This window comes from Brienomyrus brachyistius, chromosome 1 (assembly GCF_023856365.1).
Source record: "Brienomyrus brachyistius isolate T26 chromosome 1, BBRACH_0.4, whole genome shotgun sequence".
NCBI lineage: Eukaryota > Metazoa > Chordata > Actinopteri > Osteoglossiformes > Mormyridae > Brienomyrus > Brienomyrus brachyistius.
The window spans coordinates 12,690,287-12,713,492 of NC_064533.1; the positions used below are offsets into that span (position 1 = coordinate 12,690,287).

Here is a 23,206-nt window from a genome sequence, read left to right on the forward strand (position 1 = left end):
TAGCCAAGGGGGGCATATACTAGCTATTTGGGTGTCCTAATGTTTTCCTCAGTAGGAATTAGCGTCATAGTGAATTTCCCCGGTTAAATAAATGAATTTGTTTCTTGTTTTTGGCATACGTGATACAATTACATCGCCTTTATGTACAGATATTATTTGAAAGAAGATTTATTTTTGCTATGTTTTTATTTTTTTATAAAGAAGTAAATATTGTCCTATTTTGTTACATAACAGTACAATCAACTTCTTTAATGAAAAAAAAACAAACAAACATAGGCCTTTTTCGGAAACATACATTTATGAAAATAGAATTTGGCTGAAAGAAGTAGTAAATTAATCACAAAGTCCCGTTTTTAATATTGGAGCTTTTAGCAATTCCAAAGTAAAGATTCGTTCCGGTTAATAAAAAGTGTGGGGTGGCGGATAATGGGTGTGCAGGAGAGAGCGCGAGATCCCTACTGCGCGTGCACAGTTATCTATGGCGGGAAGGGTGAAAACTTGAAACAGCGATCGACATCACGTTTGAAGCCTTTTATAGTGGCTGTCATCTTACAGGTGAGTCAACTAACTAAGCCACAGTAAACGTTAGTTTAACAAACATAAGACAAAGAAGCTGACGAAGTAACAATCCTTATTTGACTACAACGTTACTTTAAATTAAAGTGCCGGTCCGATCTGTCAAGATTGTCGTGCCTTTTGTGTGCAAACATTGTCTGTGTAAACGGTTTACAAATGTTACCATTATATCAATATGCATAGTAACCTGGCTAATTCTAGGTTTGGTTGTGGTATGTCGATTTGTCCTTTCAGTTTTCCGTCACTGACTGCACTTAAGTCACACATGCGTCGGAAGCACGCACACCCAAATAAATATTACATTAGCTGTAGATTTGTTGAAATGGATGCAGTGATTTGTGAGGTGCAGCCATGTGAGCATTATTAATGTCCGAGAAAACAAGCAACACAATCAATCTCCGTGTGTGTATTCTTCTGAAGCGGCTAATAGACTTTGAATGGCTTTGCATATAAGTTGGAAGTGTTATGCGCACTGTTTAAGGTGAAGACCCATAGAAGGATTTCTCTTGTAACAGAGTGAGATGTTAGACTATCAAGTTGTTTTTGCTCAAGCCTTTGGGCAGTGAGATCACATGATTCATAAATGGCAGTTTGTACTACAATTCAGTCCATTTAAATGTTTGACTTTGCCACAGCTGACTCTGAACTTTATGTATTTGTCAACGTATTATAATGTAATAGAGGATTTAACCGGTAAACACTAATAAACAGGGTATTCCTGTAATGAATGTAACTCCAGCCTTATCCAGTAAAACTGTTTTGCACCAACATGGTGTTTCTTTCGCTATTTACAGGGTATTATGGCAACTCCAGTTGCCGAGTACTAACTGTGATTCAGGATAATTACAAAGCAATGCTGTAAATGGACTTACAGTCATAGACCAACATTGCTGTAAAATAACAGGAAATTGCTATAATTTACATACAATAATTAGCTGTAATTTGGTACACAATAACATGCTGTAAATCAGTTTACAGTAATTCACATGATTTTTACAGTAGGTTAGTTCTACAGTGTTATACCTGTAGCTTTAACACTGATAATACAATGTCGCGATGGTTACTTACATTACATTAGTTTGTTTTTATTTTTTAATTATTTGCAAAATTTTTGGGACTATCCATTTTCAGTTTCAACCATTAAAAATTATTTTTTTGACAGGGTAGGTTTCTGTCGAAACACGGTAAAACAAATCATTAGATTTCCTGGCTTTGGACAATTGTGCAAATAGAGTCAGAATTGCATCTGTTTTGCAAATCCAGGTATTTCTCTATTTCTACCTCTGAAATGTATACAGAACAATGTGCTTTTGCTACCTGAGAAGCAAAGTTTAACTGTCAGTCTGTCTTTGGGGGGGTTTTTTGGACTAAATCATTCCCACGAAAAATTGGGTACACTGATTGGGTACTGGGGGCGGCATGGTGGTGCAGTGGTTAGCACTGTTGCCTCACACCTCTGGGACCCAGGTTCGAGTCTCCGCCTGGGTCACATGTGTGTGAAATTTGCATGTTCTCCCCATGTCGTCGTGGGGTTTCCTCTGGGTACTCCGGTTTCCCCCCATAGTCCAAAGACATGCTGAGGCTAATTGGAGTTACTAAATTGTCCATTCATGTGAATGAATGGTGTGTGAATGTTCCCTGCGATGGGCTGGTCCCTCATCCTGGGTTGTTCCCTGCCTCGTGCCCATTGCTTCCGGGATATAGGCTCCGGAAAATTGAAAAAGGAAAATGTAATGAAAACAGAAATGGAATGAGTCTTAATGTCCTTCCTTTTACGAGTTAATTTGACTGTTATCCATCTGAATTAATATAATAGATTTTCCTGGTGTGAGGAATGCAGACTAGCACTTTCTCTTCACAATAATTGCTTTGCACAGATTCCTTCCATAATCATTTTGTTTTATATATATAAAAAAGCTGCTGCTTATCTGTGATGGTCACAAGATGGCAATATATAGTAACTAGACTATAAGACACAGAATACTAACCTAACAACAATAAATGAGTATGTTAATGTGTCTTACCAACAAGGGGTCTGTATCATGAATCTGGATTTTTGAGTTAACAAGAGAAAGTCCATTTGAACTGGGGTACTTGACAAGTTACCTAGCTAACCAACAAGTCTTGCTTTGTGATGCAGGCCCAAGGTGTCCCCACTGGAAACATGCAGAAATGCATACACTGTGGAGGGTGGAGGCAGCAGTGATACCTAATCATCCTTCATTCATTTCTCTGGTGCCTTATTAACACTCATATAAGACTGAGTTCTGTGGCTTGTTTCATTTCCAGAAAAACACAGGAGCCCTTTTGATCCATTTCTTTTGCTCCCCAATCTGTTTCTTGTTTGGTTTCCCTTCTACTCATGTTTAAATGGCTGCCTTTTGTTTTTGTTTGTTGTTTTCACTCCCCCATATTAAATTAAAACCTTCTATATTAGAGGAAATGAATGAATGCAGGCCTCCCCTCTTCTGAGTGTCATTGCATCTGGCAGCTCAGCCTTTCGATGTGGCTCTTTGTTCCCAGCTCACAGGCTCATGGTGTGATGTCACGCTCCACTGATTTAAAATTATAAGTCATATTTGCTACATATTTACTACAACTGTTTACACCCTCTCATTTTTATCATATAGCGTATCTAAGGTATAGATACACTGATACACTGGTATGTGAGGTATTTAAAAAACCAAAGCAAAGCAGTAGTCTGTTTCATTAATATTTTATTATTAGAAAAATTATGTAATGTATCACATGTGGAAATCCATCCATTTTTCAAGCAGCTTGCCCAAGATAGGAAAGTCAGGTCCTCACAAGGCTCACACATCACAGACCATTCCGGGTTGCCAAGTTATATAACTGCGAGTCTTTGGACTGTCAGAGGAAACCCACACAACAAAGGGAGGACAAGCAAACTGCACAGCCGGACTGAAGGGTTGAGTTAAAGCCATAAACCCTGCAGGTGTCAAGCCACAGTTATAAGCTCTGATCGACCATTTTGCGCATTTCATGTGTAAATCTGTCAAAAAAGTCTTACAGCTCAAAGTAATTGAGAACATGTGGAATATTAACATCTACACCTTTGCTTGAATCACTGCACGGTGGTTGGATAAACATCACCCAGATGTTATGCAAATATACCAAACTCCTGCATGATCTTACAGCTAACAGTAGCATCCAATTGACAAGTAATGCTTCATTTTTAATGTGGAAACTTCTTTTAAAATTGGTTTTGAAAAAAATATCGGCAGCAATTCGTAATAAAAATATGTCTTGAAAGTCTTCAAAGTAGAATACTTTTTCTCTCAGCGAGGCACCACTTTTCAGCACGGTATAATATATAACATAATAGAGAATTCCAAACCACAAAAAGTAAATATACAATTTAATACATATTTCATTGTGCTATTCGTTTTTTTTTCCAAAATATATCTGGTATGTTACACAGATCCAGCACAGTTTGACTTTTTTTCTCCTTTTTTTTCACACTGATTTTCAGTCACACAGTCTCTCTTTTCATAAAAAAATGGCTTTAAGCCAAGGAACGGCAACTTCAACATGTTCATCTCGGAACAAAAGATGACTCAAAGTGACAGGAAAACTTTCATGTTTTGCTTTTCATATCAGTACAGAGAAATGTTAACATCCAGAACAGTTGAGAAAAGGCCTTTTTGCTTTTCCGTATTTATATTTCTCTGCCACGGGCACAATGAGAATGCACAATGTAACTAATTAATTATCTGTACTCTATAATTTGTTATACTGCATTGAAGCCCCAAAGATCTCAGAAAAATGCATAGAAATCTACTCATTTGCCTTCAGTTATGTACTCCTCAAGAGTTTGAAACTTCAAAAAAAAAGTAAACACATTAAAATGTCCAGCCTACTAGGAATCCAAGTTATGCAAGTTATGCCAGAGGCTGCATGGATGGTATTTCTATCCATGGTAAAGGATGTTTCATGTATAATTGAAGTGAAGAATGTCCCAATGGAAAACATGCCACCAGATAACTATTGTGGTATGTTGTTTCCTTAATTATGTGTGTTACACTTTTACCTCCTAATGAACCTACTGTTCACACAATAGATAGAATCTTACAAATGCTTATTTAGTATTTCATATGAAAACATCTTGAATATTTCATATTATATTGATTTATATTAATATTCTTTTGATTAAGCGTAACCATAACTTTAATGCAAAAGTAAGTGTACTATTATGCATGTATGTATGCATCTATCTATCTATCTATCTATCTATCTATCTATCTATCTATCTATCTATCTATCTTGGATCTCATATTGAGAGTTGACAGCAACAGATTCCAAATGGAAATAGCACACTTGAAATGAACTCTACACCTTCTATCTGCTCCTTCTACATAAGATAATGAGGGAATAACACACACCTGGCCATGGAACAGCTGAGCAGCCAATTGTCCCATTATTTTTGGTCCTTTAAAAAGTGGGAGGCACTTTTACAAACTGTTGTAATTCCTACACCGTTCACCTGATTTGTATGTAAATGAAAGCTGAAAGTCTGCAGTGAAAGTACATCTTGTTCGTTTCATTTCAAATCCAACGTGGTGGTGTATAGAGCCAAAAAGATTAGAATTGTGTCGATGTCCCAACATTTATGGGCCTGACTGTATCTGCAAACACCTTGGCCAGTGCTGTTGGACATTCAGCATGGTGCGGCGAATTCTTCTACAACCACATGAGGCAGAGATTGTGGCAGAGAATTCTACATTTTTGCTGCTCTCTAAAAGTACCCCTGCTGACCCGCAGTTATTTTTCAGCATGTGAAATTATTTTTGTGCGCTTCACATTTTTAGCAGTAACCATGCTAAAAAATTGCGAACATGGTAACACTTTGTCTGACAGAGGATCCAGCATCTGTTAAGGTCTCTTCCCTAAAATTACAGTGTACAGATTTATTGCAATGAAGGTTCATGATGTCTCACAGCCACACCAAAGGCGCAGTGCTCGAAAGATGTTTATTTAAGTGAAAACACACATTGAGCTGCATTGCTGTGGTTGACACAAGCCCTGCTTTTAAAATATTTGTATACAACGTTTTGTTTTTGCATCATTCTAAATTTGAATAAATTTAGACTCAAAATAAATTTGAGTTTTTTTTTCAGTATTAAAAAACAATTATTTATATAAAAAACATTACTCCATTACTGTGCTTTAATGGGGAAAAGGACATGAACAAAAGAACTTTTTTGTTTTAAATCAGCAAATCAGGATATACTGTATTTATTTGCTCAAAAGAACTTCGGAAACTTCCAAGTGCTGCTGGTTGTCTCTGAAAATGAAGTAGCTGCCTAATCAGGAATGAGCTGAGAGCCATGACTTACTGCTTGAATGATGAGCAATATGTTGAGCTTGACAAATCACTCTTGGAAAAGACGTGGAAGAAGCCATTCTAGTAGCGGTCAGATTTTAATGTATAGCCATCCCTCATTTGTGAATAAAACCGCTGTTCCATCCATCCATCCATTTTCCAAACCGCTTATCCTATTGGGTCGCGGGGGGTCCGGAGCCTATCCCGGAAGCAATGGGCACGAGGCTGGGAACAACCCAGGATGGGGGGCCAGCCCATCGCAGGGCACACTCACACACCATTCACTCTCACATGCATTCCTACGGGCAATTTAGCAAGTCCAATTAGCCTCAGCATGTTTTTGGACTGTGGGGGGAAACCGGAGTACCCGGAGGAAACCCCACGACGACATGGGGAGAACATGCAAACTCCACACACATGTGACCCAGGCGGAGATTCGCACCCGGGCCCCAGAGGTGTGAGGCAACAGCGCTAACCACTGCACCACCATGCCGCCCCCCGCTGTTCCATGACAGGGGAAAAGTTTGCGATGAGTATTCTCTAGAGTTCGATATTATAGCAATCCTGAATTTCTCTTACAACTTCCTACCAAGAGTTCCAGGGGATGCTCCTTATCCAAGTCACTCATGTTTCCATCCACTGATTTACATTAAGCTCAGGATAGCAAAAATGTTGGTCTTCCTGTCAAGAATTTAATTTAAATTCCTGATATTTGCCAATGTCATGGAGAGCCAGGAATGATCTTCATATTCAAAACATATTTTTGAACAAATTATTGCTTTTTGGCAGATTTTTCAGTCCCTAATTGCATTTCTCCATATTTGAAAGGATTCCAGCCTTTACTGTACCCTATGCTATTGCTTTTTTTACAGGTCAGGTCAAGTCGTTGACATTCCAATTCACAGAGTCTTGCTCTACTGATTAAAAGTGTTTAAGATGTTAAAGGTCTTATCACAAGGCTTTTTTACAAGATAACACACACCAATTTTGTTGTGCAGATGTAGAAATGTCACAACATTGTTTTATTCCATTTATTCCATGGGTAAATTGCCTCATACCAAGGCCTGCACTGGAAGCATCATGTTGCCATGAGACATGGTGGTGGGTTAGGGGTATACAGAAGTCTCTGTCACACGGAGAGCAATAGTAGCTGAATTTACGAGGCTATGAAGACAGACAGCAAGAAGTTGAACAGAAGCAAAGGCATCGTAACTCCATGTACTGTATGGAACTGTCGGTCATTGCAGGCAGACCGTCAGCATTTCAGTGCTTATCTGAGATTAAAACAGAACGAATTCTGAGCATTAAGTTTGCTCGGTCTTTAATTAAATAAAAGCTTGTGAGGCAAGTAAGTTTACAAGTTACTGTAACAGCAACAAAAATCTTTTTGCTGAATTAATTGCTTCTACGTGTAATTGCAATCATGGTTTAGAAAGTATGGTTCATAAAATAAATAAATATGGACAATCGTTTAAGCCCTTTATGAGTGTTTCTGTGGGAACATTTTATGAGATGAAGCCAATTACGATTACATCTAGGCCCAAGCCCAAACCATCATTAAAAGGGCAACGTAGCCACAGAAATTCACTGCAGTAAAACATGGTGACACTCAGAGCAGCTATGAGACAGAAGAATGTTTCCCATGTACACAGTGCCATGAAGAAGAGGAACCACAGCGAAATGTCATCAGTTAAGTCTAGTTCCCCATGACAAAACTGATGCCCTTTTATCTCTTAGCCAACACGAGAACTTTGTTCTGTACTTAATATTTTATTGTTTTCTGTTTCTTTATTTATTGCAACGTTAGTCTATTGTTCAGGACAGTGTTTCCCAACCCAATCCTTGGGGAACCCCGGACAGTCCATGTTTTTGCTCCTTTCCAGCTGCCAGCCAATCAGGAACACCGAATACCAAGTACAGGCACGCTGGAAGCTGAGAGGAAGCAAAAACGTGGACCGTCTGGGGTCCCCCGAGGACTGGGTCGGGAAACACTGGGTTAGAAAATATGTTTTGGATAGACATCAAAAAAAATATTTTTGGCCATGTGACGACAGCTGTGGGCTGGGTCAGCTTGGGATTTGCAATGCGGTTAAGCATTTATGTGTGAAAGATTCACCAATTAAGCAGTGAGGATACTTAATCCTTAACCCTTTGTAACATGTCTCTGTAAAATGTTACTCCACTGCAGACCATGCACAGCTATGGTAGCACCTCCCATTCTCTCCTTTTCTTTCACTTCTCTCTGATAAGTTTACATTCCTGGCTGCTTTTCTCAACTTAGTATTGCGGTCAGCCATGTTTAGTTACACCCGAGTCAGCACCAAAATACCCGAACATTCAGACACACTGCAGTGACACTAATCTTACACACCACTAATATCCTGAATGAATAAGTATAGGGAAGAAAGTGGAAATATCTGGGATTCCTCTCTGACCATTTCTCTTGACCATATTTGATGCGTCATTTTTTTAAAGATGTGGTTAATGGTTGTAATGTCTTATAACTGTTGGCTGTGTGCACATTTTGTGGACATTCATCAGCCTTTGGAATCAATGTTGTACTTTTCTGTAACTGAATAGAAGGAGTGAACGGATGAAAGAGGTATAACGATAAAAACAGGCCTAGCCGCTGAGGTACATGCCATCTAAAATACAAGGACCAATAAAATAGCCACTGACACATTATCAGCAATCCATTCATCCAAATAACCTTAACTGTGGCCAAGATAAAGCTCTCCAGTGTTTGCACACGAAAAAACCTACATATGAGGTAATGTAATTAAATTATCAGAAAGACTTTTGTCGGGCTGAGGTGGCCATATTTTGCTAGGAAGTCTGCATTCTTGGAAATGCGAAAGAATGTCTATAATTGTGTCTATTTCTGTCATGTCAGGTCATGTTAAAGCATATTCATTTAGGCTGGCAATGCAGGCTCACAGCTGGCGCGACAGGAGGCCACTAAGAGCAACTGCTGTCATCAAACCTCAAAACTGGCCTTCCTATTGCTCTGTGATATTTGTAAAACAAGGGAAACACAAATTTAAGTTACTTCTGTAAGTAAAAATTAATCCAAAGCTTACTACTACTGTATATATTTGGTTGTGTTAAAGTATTTCTGCCCCATCCTGGGTTGTTCCCTGCCTTGCACCCAAAGCTTTGGAATAGGCTCCAGACCACCTGTGATCCTAAACAGGATAAGCGGTTTCAGAAAATGGATGATGTATATCATGCAACTGCATTATAGAACTACAGTATAAAGGGTTCTTAGTTCTTAGCATAGTGGTTCTTGCTGCCTTGAATATCATTGCATCCTCTTCATAACCACAGGCAATCTGTTGGACTTATTTAGATAAATAATAGTGTGCTCAGCCAGTGTTATGATACGAATAAGAGGGTAGGAAAAACCATTTCTGGAGTCCAAACGTTCACCAGATGTTTTCAGATTTTTTGCATACCGGGATTTCGAGAACCCAGAGAATATGATAGTCGTGTTAATTTGGACATAACCACTGACCAATCAAGAAGACTTTGAAGGACATTATTTCTGGCCCCTGGAGTGTCTTCTGAAGTCTGCAAGTGTTTTTTAAATTTACATATTCTGGAAGCTTTTAAGGATTACATGCTAAATATTATCATTTTACACTAAATGAGCTTCAGAGACCTAAAGCCTGCAGTCCTCACTGACCTCTCATCAGTGTGATTAATACTACAAATGCTACCCTTGACGTCCCCAATATGGCAATACGGTCTTTTTGCTGACATTGCTGGTCCGCTGCTGGTCTGCTGCAGCTCACGCCCTTGGTGGTGTGATACAGTGTTCCCCTTCACATAAACAGGGAAGGAATTCCTTTATTATTAGTGAGCATTCTGGTTTGTTTCTGTCTTTGTCTCACACAACACCCACGCTGCTCGAAACAGAGCGGTGCTATCACAACAAACTATATTGTAAATCAAACTACGACAGTTACGACCTCCATTTACATCTGTTCTCATGTTATTTCCAATGAGCCTGTTCCTGTCCTATATGTACTAGTATGGGTTTACCGAGCTGAGTTTACAGTATAGGTGTCTATTCATGTATATTCTTCTGTCACAGATCACTCTTAATTTTAACTTAGAGGCAATGCTCTTTAAAATAGTTCAATCTGATTTGCTTTGCTGCTCTAGTAACATTTTACATGTTACTACATATATATATAAAATAACAACCTGTTAATGATTTTTTCCAAGAGATCTTTTGATAAAAAGAGCCCATAAAACTATTTATAAAGCTTATTTAATATATATTTAATTTCTTTATCTTCTGTGAAATGTTCCAGTAATTGAAAAGTTCAATTCACGGTACTTTTGGCAAGCTGAGCTAAACTTGCCATGTTATGGAGAGATTTGTTGAAAGAACAACACTGTTTCTACGGGAAAATACGACCTGCGTTTGTGAATAAAGCTTTTCTTTTTTTCTTAGCAGCTAAGGTCCTGTAAGATGCTGGATTGCACCCTGAATGAAACATTTTACAGGAGCAGAAAGACTTTGAATCGCTGTATTCAGATACAAATGCAGAGAGTATATTGTTTATAAGCAGATATTAAGTACTAATAGCCCCTAAAAGTGTTCATTATGTTTTAAAATAAGCTGTGTTCCATGCGGATGTCTCACTGTGTTTAGATGAAACTGTGTCTAGAAATACTACCCTGAGGTTACATGCATAGCAATATGCTTCCAGTGGACAGGGTTTTGAATTGTCAGCGATATGTTACAGTATACAGCCAAGTCTGGTGTTTCTCTCACAAAGTGAGCAGCCACTTAGGTTTATGCAGACGATAAGGTTATCAGTAAGTAAAGGAAAACTGCAGCCTTGTGAGAACGATTGTTTCGGTAGCAATGAGCTTCACCGCATCACTTGACAAATACACAGGCAAGCCCTGTTCTGTTGCTGACTGTAAGTGTTACAGTATGTCATCCCAATTCTTTTGGCATATCTAAAAAAAATTTTTTTTTTAAATTTTGAAAAAATAAATGGTTAATGGCAATAAAGACTATTTGTACATTGACTCTGATAAATAATATCATGCTCACAAAGCACTTGAGAATTTTGCTTCATGTATTTTTAAGACAGGAAAGTCTAAGTATATTTCTACCTGAATTATAACATTCCATTGATATTCAACATCTACCTTTGATGGACAAATGATTATGTATGAGGTGTTAATTCATAACAAACTTCCTGATAATTCAATTCGATTTTATTTGAAGTTGATATTATCCCTGCCCAAACTTACCTTGAAGTTTGGGGGTTGGTGGCAGGATTGGCACTCCAGCCACCGGAAAAATCTCACGCTGGTCCATTTGGACTAGTGTGGTGCTGAGGTATCACCCACTGCATGGCTACACTCAGGTTCTCATCCCTGAGGTGGTTCGTTGTGTGGTGGGCACGGCAATGCACTGTAATCAGTGTGTGCTCCATTACTTACCTGCCAAAAGCCCCGAGTGAGCAAATCAGAGGCGATAGTGGCAAGGAAAAACTCCCAAGTAGGAAGAAACCTTTGGAGGAACCAGACTCAAAGCAGGAACTCATCCTCCAGGGGGCAGCAGAGGAACTGAAATTAACAAAGTGACAAAATCTTAATTCATACAGTGCAAATTTTAAGATGCCGGTCTAAATGCAGAGGGCAGGCATTATGCTGATGGTGCCACTTCTGTCAGCAGGATAAATGGTGGTACAGCAGCAGGGCAGGCAGGAGAGACGTCACAGGCAGAAGGGCAGGCAGGCCGGAAGGACATCACAGGTAGTAGGGGCACCGCAGACAGCAGGGTAGAGGAAATAAAAAGTGCATTAGGGGAGACTAGAGCAGGGGTCTCCAGCTCCGGTCCTGGAGAGCTACCGTCCAGTAGGTTTTCTATCCTACCTGGCTTCTGATGAGCCACACCTGCACTCAGGTAAATACCAGGAACAGGTGTGACTCATTAGAAGCCAAGTGGGACAGAAAACCTACTGGACGGTAGCCCTCCAGGACCGGAGGGAGAGGCAGGTGGGAACACAGACATGGGGAATCCCTGAAATGTTAGCACTCCAATACCACAAGGGGGTGTGAAGCTACAGTAGAGTGTCAGCACTGACAGTTCAGTATTTTATAACACAAAATAAAATAAATCTAAAAATACCCCCTGAAAACAATCACAAAGTCAGAAAATGATCAAGAAATCAATAATCACAAGGTATTGCAAACAACAGATCATGACGGTTGGTTTTGGACTTGCAATCAAAATGTTTCGTTTGCCTCACCTACAGACATACAAGCTTGGTTTGTTTATAGAAAATGACTTATGAAGGAAATGGGTGATGTGTGAACAATGATGCATTTAAGGACAAGATTAAACTGGGTGTACTGCATGTGTCCTGAGGAAAGCTCACCCTGTCAGCTCTTGGCAGGCTATCCCAAACGCTTTATCGCTTTCTCCCACTAGGGGTTTCCCCCCTGCTGTTTTAGTTGTTAAAATTCAGGATGCAATCTGGAAGATATAACAGCAGGATCTGGCATCCTGATTTATTTCTATCTATTGTCTTTAGCATCCACAATATTCTGTTTTCAGTATCCAGTAATCGTCTTTGCAGCAGGAGTGTGCTAGATATTGGCGAGACCGGCGGGGGTCACAAGGCGATTTCCAGAATATGTAAATTAAACAAAATGTAAAAAGTGGTGGGAATTGACAGAGACCTCCTGTTTCGATATTATATCAATATTTTTTTAGAGAGCAATTTTTAAAAGTTTTCGCTTAAGGTCTACTTAAAGTAAAGACCATTTGTAATGGTACACTTATTCGTCATGTACCGTACGGTTATATGATTTTCCGTCCAGAACGCACTGTGAAATTAATACTTTTCTTGATGCAGGCGAAACCTAAATTAGCAAGTAGGCATTCAACATGGAAAACATTATGCTAAATGTGGCTGAGTCAGTTTGGTTATGGCTAATGCTACTAATGAGAGCTCGCAGACCTTCCTGGGCAGAAACTGCAAGGCATTCTCGCTGTTCGTCATTTTTCACGGACAGGGTCGTAATCTAATTTTCATTTTTACCCCGCCCTCTGTGACCTTTCCACCTTTCCCCCTTTCTGTCGTATATTCCATCTCTGTCCTATGTGTTTGTTAACTGTTTGGTCGGCAGGTGTTGCTAGCTATCCTGCTCCCTGTCTTAGTCCCAGGTCCTTTGTATTTTCCCCTCTTCTCCACATTGCCACATAGCTTAATGGGCTGAGTGCTCAGTTTGGAGGCTCTCTTCCTTAGGGTTTGTTATTAGTTATCTTTGTTTCCCTGCTTTCGTTTGCCCTGCTTGTACCCTGTTATAATTTGGGTCTGCTTGTACTTTTGTTCCGTGTGTATTATCCTAGTGTTGTACTCCTAGCGTGTGCTTAATGTTTCCTTGTTCCTGCGCTTGTTAAGATTTCCTAATTTGGTGGTCATTTATTGAAAGTTACATCACCTGTTGCTTATTGTCCTGTGTCTCTGCTGATTGGTTGTTTTCCTTCATGTGCCACACCTGCCCCTTAGTTAGCCTGGTTGTCTGTTTGTATGTAACTGTTGTTATTTATGGAAAGATTGAAGTCACAAGTGAATTAAAAGCAGTTGATTATTTCAGCAAGCCAGCCTTCTGCGCTCTCTGATTGCATTGTTTAAATGGTTTTATTAAACCGAGTCATTCAGCAAGCAAGAATTAATTACCTGCATTACTCTCCAGTTCAATACCACTTCATCTGAACCATGTGCCTTTTCCACTCACAGTGATAGCACTTGTAATTGTGAAGCTATTATCCAAAACTCAACTGGTCCACAGTTTATGATTCTGAGAAAATTTCAATGCAAATAGTGAGTTTTGGAAATTTTAAAAGAGCTATTGGTTGGATTCCATTACAAAACAGATTCCATTACTACAGTGCCTTCCTGCACGCCATGGGAAAGGCCTGACTGCTTCTGGTTTGGGGCAAGGAGGTCAGTTTTCCTATCCAGTAATGAATGATGAAAAGAAACATATCTCCACCCCTCCCAGAGCTGCCAGAAACATCTGAACAACTGGCACACATTTACAAGGTGGTGGGCCACCATCAACACCCTAGAGAGACTTGTCTTCCACATAGTCAGGTGGGATGCCATCCTTTGCTCACTTCCCAGACATCCTTGACAATGGCCTGAACCCCATTGCACAGAACTGTAAAGCTAAACTCTACCTATGTCTTCCTCAAGCGGTGATAGTCTTCTCCTTCCCAGGGTGGCCAGGGAGGAACCCCACAATCGGATGTCCACACACTCGCTGGCCATCATCTTCTCCTCCACCTTCCTGCGCAGCCCTGACACCATGAATTCCCCTGAAATCATGAAAGACATGAACAAGGCCACCATGTCAGTACCTCACTTACTTTCAAGCACAGATCACAAAAGCTTCTGGGCTTGATCCTCCAAAAGTCTGTAGACTGCTTCGGCCCATTCGGCCCCAGACTGCCTTTCCATGTTTACCACTTACACAGGTGTCTGGAGCTCATCCTAAATGAGTAGATGAGGTCCTATGAGAAGCTGAAGGAGCTGGAGCAGCTTGAGTATCCTGAAACCCTGGCCATGAAGCAACTAAAGCAGCAAGACACTGTAAATCCCAGAGCCTGAGGTCGCGGCTAATATATGGCTTTTCGTGACGCTCATACTGTTACCCCTGTGAGACGTACGACTGAGGAATGCCCATGTGATCTGAAATGCAAATAGATGAGGCTGCCTTTGATGACAGCGAGTCTGTCAATGCAGACACAGAGAATGACAATCAAGTGGAGCCATTGATGGACCCATCATCCGCTTCTTCTGTGTCCTAGCGCAAGGACCAGAACCAGCCCACCTGAGAAGAGGACATGGTGTCCCCAAACCACCCCAGTCTTTCTTTAACTGTTGTTAGTTATTAAAAGATTGCAGTCACAAGTCTATTATAAGCAGTTGGATCTGGATATTATTTCAACAAGCCAGCATCCTGCACTCTCTGATTGTTTTGTTTAATTGTTGTTATTAAGCAAAGTCCTTCAGCAAGCAAAAATTAATCACCTGTCATTGCAATACTCTTCAACTCAATACCCATTCTTCAGAACCATGCAGCTTTTCCACCGATAATGATAGCTCTTGTAATTTTCAAGTAATTTGAATTTCAAGTTCATTTCAACATCGACTATGCTACTTCCAAGAATTTCACCCAGAGGAAATGAGCAATTCAACCACATTGGTTGCAAAAGGGAGGCACTCAGGTTTGAAAAATGCTTTAAGGGTCAGACACATGATTCTCAAAACATACAAATTAACAATTTGGAAAAAATTGCACAAGATTAAGATTTGGACAGGACTGACCAATCACCTAATATTATATCTGGAAACTCATACCAGTTTAAACCCACTAAGTTAGTGTATACTTCAAATCACCACAACACATTAGTCACATGCAACAGCATTAATGCAATCAGACCCTTCTCAAAGTAATCACCATTCACATGACATCTCTGGACCAAAAAGAGCATACCGTGGTACAGTTAAAGTTACGTTAGATGACCTAAGTGTTCTAATCTGCCAAAATGACAGATAGCCTTCAGATCTGTTCATCATTGTTAAGAATATTCAGTCAAAGACAGACTCCTCTAACGAGCCACACCTGTTACTTGTTTAATCCTTCCTCTCGTTACAGCCCTCGTGTGGATCACCCCAGGTGCCTCTCGTCTGCTCCCTCATCAGTGATGTATATAGTACCTCCCTATCTTGGACTCCCAAGTCTAGTCATTGATGTTGGTGCCAGTGTGTATGTGTGTGCCTGCCCTCCAGTTTGCCCTGATCCTCCCTACCCTGTTTTAATCCCTGATGGCCTGTTTCCTTTTCCCCCATGTCTGCCTTTGCCTCTGTCCTTGCCTTTGACTTGAGACCTCAGCTCCCACGTCACTTAAATCAGTAGTTTGGGAACATTTTGGCTTCCCAATAAATTACGCTAACACTGGAAAGAGAATAGGTGATAAACCCAAGACTGTCTGTTGGCTCTGTTATACTCTGGAATGCTGCTGGAAACACATCCAATGTTCTAAATAATTTGAGACAACATTATCTGTGTGTGTGTGTGTGTGTGTGTGTGTGTGTGTGTGTGTGTGTGTGTGTGTATACAGTATAACCAGGGCAAGGCAGAAAGAACCTCTGCAACTTAGTCTTCCTGTAGCACTTAAGGGAATTTCTGCCAAGAAATTCAGGCAGGGATGAAAAATGACTATGGCTATAGGGGTGTTTATCACTACAGAAAACATCATACTCTGTGGTAGAGAACCAGATATTTAGTTCATTACACTATGATGCAGTATGCAAATGAGCAACTGTTATTAAGACATGTCAACAGATACACCACCTAGTGGTGGTTATGAGCCTAAGGCAGCGTTATTTTGGGGGTCTTGGGCCAAAAAGTTTGGAAAACTATGGGCTAGATCTTTGTGCCTTGTGATGTCTGGGGTTGGCTGCAGGTCCTAATACCGTTAAAACATGAATTCTGAATCATGTGAAGATAGGAAAGTTTTGGGGATCATGATAGGAAAGTTCTTCATGTTCGGCTCCAAGACCAGAACCACATCTGTTTTTCTTCACTAATACGATAGCCGACAGAGCATTCAACATTCATACCCTGTCAATCAATCAATAATGCAACACTTCATTTGCTATAAGAATGTCCATGCAGCAGAATTTTTAAATCTAAAAACTTAGATTTAAAAAATTAATTTTTGAATAATTTCTGAGGGATTATTATATGATTTAATAATGATATAAAAATTAAAAATGTTGGCATTGACATTTACCACTGACATAATTTTGAAGGCAATATATATAGTTTCAATAGCTGCATGTAAAATTAACAGTTATGTCCCTCACTGGAGCACTAAATGTAATGTTTCCTACTTGTGACTCAAAGTCTCTGAGTAGCAAAACTTTTTTCAATTAATTAGATATGATATATTTTAAAATGGCACCAAAAAGATAACAGTTTTATTGTACGGTCCTTAATCCTGTTTTACATATTCACCTTGGAATTTCTCTAATTTCTTTCCAAGCTTTTTTCCCGTTCACAAACCATTTCATTTCTTTATGCTTCTAAATGACCGTTTTCTACTTGTACTGTGGCAGCAAGATCAGCGGCTGCCGTCTTCATGTACAAAAACAGGTCCCAAGGGCTCCAGATAAGCTCAGCATGACCCAGTGACATCACATTGACAGCTAATTATAGCATTCATTAGCATGTTCTAAGAGGTGGCCTAGAAACCAGCCGTCGTTGTCCTTGCTGTCACACCTGCGTTTGTCTGACTCAACTTTACTGCACTGTGGAAAAAAAAAACATAATGTTTTTGTCATGGTCACCCGCTACCTGAAAAACACTCATAATCTATAATAAATCCTGTGATTCTCTGGTTATTGTGCTGTTCCTTCCATCATTCATCTGGCTTCCTGTCAAACTGATGCTTCATTTCCTGCTCCTCTGTTTCACTGTCCCCCCCCCCCCCCCCCCCCCCTTCGGCCACATGCTCATTTTCATCACGGCCCAGTTGATTCCAGGCAGATAATGGCAATTTGCAGTAATGAGGCAGGGGGCTTATCTTGCCCTGCCTCTGCTCAATGCCAGTTAACTTTTCAAACTAAGGGCCTATTGCTGCAATTCATGCAAAGGGTGAGTCTGCATCTCAAACTACACTGCCTGGGGGGACAGAACGGAGCAATGGGGGATGATGGAAGGGCAGTGCAATACTATTGCAGCATTTCAGTCTTAGGAAGGGGGTCTAGTTTTATTTGAAACAGTTCCTTTTTGTGGTTGCCATTGTTGTTGCTGTTATTGGGGGTCTCCCTGTGGGGCAGAATGATTGTAGGAGGCCTGCAAGACCCTGGAGTTGGGGGTTTGGGCCAGTGAGAGAGGGGGAGTTTGGCGTGCTTTTACCCTCTCATACTGGTGGTGTTCAGTTAGGGCAACATTTCTCAACCTAGTCCTCGGTGACCCACATTTTTGGTCCCTCCAAGCTCCCGACACACCTGAACCAAACAAACAAGATGGAACCAAACAATCAAGAACACGGAATACCTGGTACAGGTGTGTTAGGAGCTGGGGGCCCCTGAGCACTGGCTTGTTGAAAATAGTTTATTTAACTTGCAGAGCATAACCTCTGTGACACATCAAATTCATTCACACATGTCATCTGATATTCTACTTGACTGTAAAATCTTCATTATTTTCGCCATCTGATAAAACAAAGAAAATTATTTTTAAAAACCTTTAAATACAAACTTTGCTCATATTTAATTTCATGTGGATAATGCTGTTTAATTGTATAATTGTACAAGATTTCCAAATTTTTGTGTAATATTGGTTGATAGATCATTTTCTTTTGTTTTTATTTAATCATAGTTCCCTTTTCCAGGGAACACAGAATGTATCCAGCTGGCTGAATTTCAACACGTTTGGGATTAGCCTGAGAAGAACGTACTTCTTGCAGCTGTTAGTTCTACCATATTTTTGTTTCTTCTACTTCCTACTATGCATTGAGAAGGAAGATCCAAGATAAAGAACATTAAATGCCATAGGAGCCTACTGTGATTATTTTCTGCATAAAGAGTGTCCAGGAACATCTGTTTTTGTTTATAAGTCTCAGGCCTTTGAAGAGGCTGCCAATTCACATTGAGGAAATTAGTCTTAGGCATTCCACTGATTTTTCAATAAGCAAACTTTTTCAATAAACTTTTATTTTTCCCCGATAAACATATATATTAAATATTAGTTGTGTGGAATGGCTTTCATGCATTAATAAATTAGTAACAGCTAATACTGAAGAGTGAAATAACTAAAAATGACTTTTGATACTATGAGTTTGCTGTGTCCTTTCATGAAACAAAAAATGATTTTTAGTCCTCAGCCATAAATTGTGCACATTTGCATTGTTGTTGTTTACTGACAGCTCTGTGGGAAACAGAAAATGTTTAAATGAAAGGATCACTGATGTCCAGAACATTTCTGTCCAAGGGGCCACGTGCGCAGTGGAGCCACTGGAGGGAGGGCTGGTTAAAAGGGTGCATACTGTAGGTCCAACTTTCGCTCATTGTGGAGCCTGCGCCAATGCTGAGGCAAAATTGTCACGCAGCACCTCCTGTAGATGAACCTGCCTCATGTCTGGAGTCAGACACTGGTTCCGTGAACCCAGAGTTCATGTTGGTGGAGGAAGTCAGGTACTCAGTGGCTGAGAAAGTGGCAACTCAGGAACCTGGAAATTTAGCTCTAATGACTGAGTCAGCGAGCGACCTGGATGAGGAGGCCGAGAGTGTGGTGGAGAGTGAGAAGCAGAGGTGTCAGAAGTGCACGCATTATTCACTCAAGTAGAAGTATAGATACATGTTTTTAAAAATACTCCAGTAAAATTTGAAGTATTGACTTCACTTTTTTTACTCAAGTTAAAGTGAAAAGTACAGGCTCTAAAACATACTTATAGTATAAAAGTATAAAGTACCCTTGCAAAGGACAAAACCTCCATTTTAGGGCAAAGCTGACTGGACTCCATGTCCAAGCATTATGTGGAACGCAAGCAGAGAAAAATAAAGCCACACAGATACTTAAAGCTGCATTGGCCATTACTGTCATTATACATGTTGACTGCCTTTTTCCTAAACAAATCATGCAAAAAATATTATAGCACTGTAAAAGAAGCTTAAAAGTCTGCATGACCGGATGGGCTATTGGAGCATAGAGCAGACGCTGGGTCTGAGGCCTCTGGGGAGGTAGGCAGGCAGATGTAGAGCAATGGGCAAAGAGATGCCAGAGGTGAGTGTTGACCAAAATGCTGCAGCCCAAGATTCAGGCACCTCAAATGCCATTCTTAGCAACTCGCCCACTTGCTGTGGACTAAACTACATTTGAGCGCAGATGGTTGCAAGAATGTACTTGTGATGACCTATGTGTTCACTAACGTCAGCCAAGCTTTTGCCACGTGAGACCGTAATGCAGGCATTAGCGCTAAAGTCATCTTAAAAGAGTGCTTCATGAAGTATGCGGTGCCAGAACACACTGCTTTCTAACCAAGGCAGACATTTTGAAAGTGCAGTGATCGCTGAACTACAGTATGTATGGTGTATGGAGTGAAGAGAAGCCACACAACACCCCACCACCCCCAAGGGAACCCACAGTGTGAGGGGTTCAGTAGAACCTTGCATGAACTCTTGCGTACGCTTCCTCCCAAAAAGAAGTAGCATTAGCCTGAACTCTTGCCAGAATTCGTGTGTGTCACACCACACTCGACCACAGGTTATACACCATACTACTTACTGCTTGGAGTTCATTCATAGGCAAAAAACAAGTGAAAGATGACAAGTCTGACTGGTTGTATACTAGGAATTCTCCAAGATGCACACATAAGAGCAAGAGAGTATGTTGAGCGGAAGGCTGTGGAGAGAGTAGCCCAGCAACAGGAGGGGGTCGACTGTCTGCCTGTTGATGTGGAACAATTAGTGTATCTCTGCTATTGGCCATCAGGAAGGAATAAGCTCCAGAATGCCTGGGCAGTACAAGGTGGTTGATGTCCAAGGGGCCACGTATGCAGTGGAGCCATTGGAGGGAGGGCCAGTTAAGAGGGTGCATAGGTCCAACTTACACCCATGTGTGGAACCTGTGCCAACGCTGAGGCGACGTTATCATTCAGCACCTCCTGCAGATGAACCTATCTTGTGTCAGGAGTCATAGACTGAGTCTGTGAGTTTGTGCTGGTGGAGGAAGTCAGGTATCCTGCAGCTGAGAAAGTGGCAATTCAGAAACCTGTAAATGCAGCTCTGCACGAGTCAGAGGGTGACTTGGATGAGGGGACTGAGAGCCTGGTGGAGAGTGAGAACCCACTTGTAGGGGAGATAAGTGGCATGCCAGCCAGTGACCATCGCCTCACGTTGGAGAGTCTTGGTTTTCTGGAATAGAGAGGGAGGTAAGGCCTGTGCCCGCCTCACGGTAGGGAAAAGAGGGAGATGCCCCACCCATTCCCCCAATACAGAAACAGAAAGAGAAAACAGAAACAGAAGTTATAGAACCACAGCAGGGACACATACAGTAGGAACCCATTTAACTTTTGGCAATGATGTGGTCTCTTGTAGACCATCCCCACAGCACTACTGTGGTGAGAATCAGAAATAGGCAGTCACCAAGGATGTCGACTGGTAGCAGGGGGAGAGCGTGGCCAGGCGAACAGAAGGCTGAGCGTGCCTTTAAGCTGTTTGGATGACGTAGTATGATTTGCGTCTATCATTTTTACCATTTTAACTTATCCTTCCTGTTGCGGTAGTCTTGGCACTTTAAATGCAGCGAAACGCATGTAGTCGGAGTGGCTTTGCGTGGTTGCCTCATGCTTACCGGGTCGTCCGCGGGGGGGAGAGGTGAAGGTTTGCGGTTGCTTTACAGTATGCATTACCTGACATGCCAGTTATTTTCGGGGCTTGTCAGTTGATGTATGGGGTGGCTGTGGACTGGCGTACCTTGGCTGGTGGCCTGGTGGGTGTGGGGTGGTTGTATGGGGCTGTAGTCGCTTCATCGCTGGTTTGTGGTAGGAGGCGGGGATATGTGGTGCATCTTGTGTTGGACCGTTTTTTTTTTCAATATTAATATTTAATACTTAATATTTTTAATATTGTATACTCAGTGACAAAAAAAGTTAAGCACCCAGAAGTAATGGTCTGATCTGGATGTAATTTGGTATAAGTACAGACCAGCAATGGGTATGCAAACGATTCGATTTGCACCGAGCTGGTTTGTCTAGTGGGGGCGACATGGTGGTGCAGTGGTTAGCACTGTTGCCTCACACCTCTGAGACCTGGGTTTGAGTCTCGGCCTGGGTCACATGTGCGTGGAGTTTTTTTTATAATGACCAACAATTAATTTTACATGATATCTGTTGAGTGGGGTGCCACATCCTGCTGACCTGGGACCGATGATGAATTCCGTAGTGGTTTAGTTGAGTCTAGGCATGGAGCTCATTTTCTGTTTTGGCACAATTAACTTGCCTGTCAGTGTCTTTGCTGTGTTGCTGCCAGTTAGTGACTTTTTGAAGTTGTACCACACTGCTTGAGTATTTAATCCCAGAATAATTGTTTTTTTAACACTGGAACTCATCTGAGTCAACAACATGAAGCTTCATCCTTAAATGAACTCCATTCTTATTAATTCAATGTTTTTTGTAATGATTTCTCATCATATTCACAGAGTCATATTAAACTGTTGAGCATTTTATTGCCAAGCATTATAGTGAACTTTTAATCACTACAGTGCTGCCAGACTAATATTTGAAGTTTTTTATTCATGGGTACCGATTTGAATTCACTAATCAAAGTAAAGCACATGCATTTGGATATTTTTGTACAATAATGCATGACCAGCTGTGTGATCTTATACGCTTTTGTAGTTCCACATGTAGTATCTCCTGTGGACAGTGGAGGAAGACAGACTCAAACACCTTGAATCAGAAAAAAAACCTTTTCCACTTAGTAACAAAAAAACAGTTTTCAGTGGTTTCATTCGTGTTGTTGTCGTTTAGTGATGACATCGCCATCATCCAGATAACTACTGATCACTCCCAACCAATAGCATAAAATTGCTCGTAGGTGTGAACGTGTACATGAATGGTGTGTGAGTGTGCCCTATGATGGATTAACACCCTGACCTGGTTTGTTCCCTGCATTGTGCCTGTAGCTTCTAGGATAGACTCCAGACCCATGCGATCCTGCAGTGGGAAAGCTGATGCAGAAGACGGATGGATTCTAAGCTCTCTTCTAGTTACTTAAGAATTCACAGTGCACACAAAACTGTAAAAAAAGTATTCATGATCTGATAAATCCCTCATTCCAACTTGCTTTCTCTGTGACTCTGCAAAATATTCAGCTTTCCTTTAGCTTAATTTATTTCTACAACCAGAGTGTACCTTCTGAAAATAGTGTGAGATATTCCTCTTTTATCCACAGTGTCTGTAGGGTGACAGGCACAGAGCAAATTCAGGTGACAAGCACCCCCCCCCCCCATTCCTTATTCCCAGTCACTACATACAACTTCATTCTGTTTTATCTTCCCAGAAATCACGCTCTGGCCCTGCTGCCCACCTGCTTGCATTCCTCCTTGCTTACTCATCTCTCTTAAGACTCTTCCAACTGTCAACGTGTCTTGTGACTGTTCACCATCGTACTTTTACCTGGTCTTACGAAAACATCAGCTTTGCAGTGGAGCAAGCCCATCTTGGACACT

At 40.9% G+C, this 23,206-nt stretch overlaps 2 protein-coding genes across 2 annotated transcripts in view; both read left to right on the forward strand.

Annotated features, from left to right (window-relative positions):
• The window catches only part of LOC125742075 (IQ motif and SEC7 domain-containing protein 3-like), a 235,913-nt gene that overhangs the window by 200,015 nt on the left and 12,692 nt on the right, over window positions 1-23,206 (forward strand). The gene's annotated exons all lie outside the window — the stretch shown is intronic.
• LOC125742142 (unconventional myosin-IXAb-like) lies at window positions 484-14,766 on the forward strand. Its single transcript, XM_049013845.1, has 5 exons — window positions 484-555; window positions 11,625-11,704; window positions 13,964-14,055; window positions 14,158-14,313; window positions 14,439-14,766. Exons 2-5 carry the CDS (start codon window positions 11,630-11,632, stop codon window positions 14,464-14,466), a joined length of 351 nt encoding a protein of 116 aa, XP_048869802.1. The 5' UTR covers window positions 484-555; window positions 11,625-11,629; the 3' UTR covers window positions 14,467-14,766.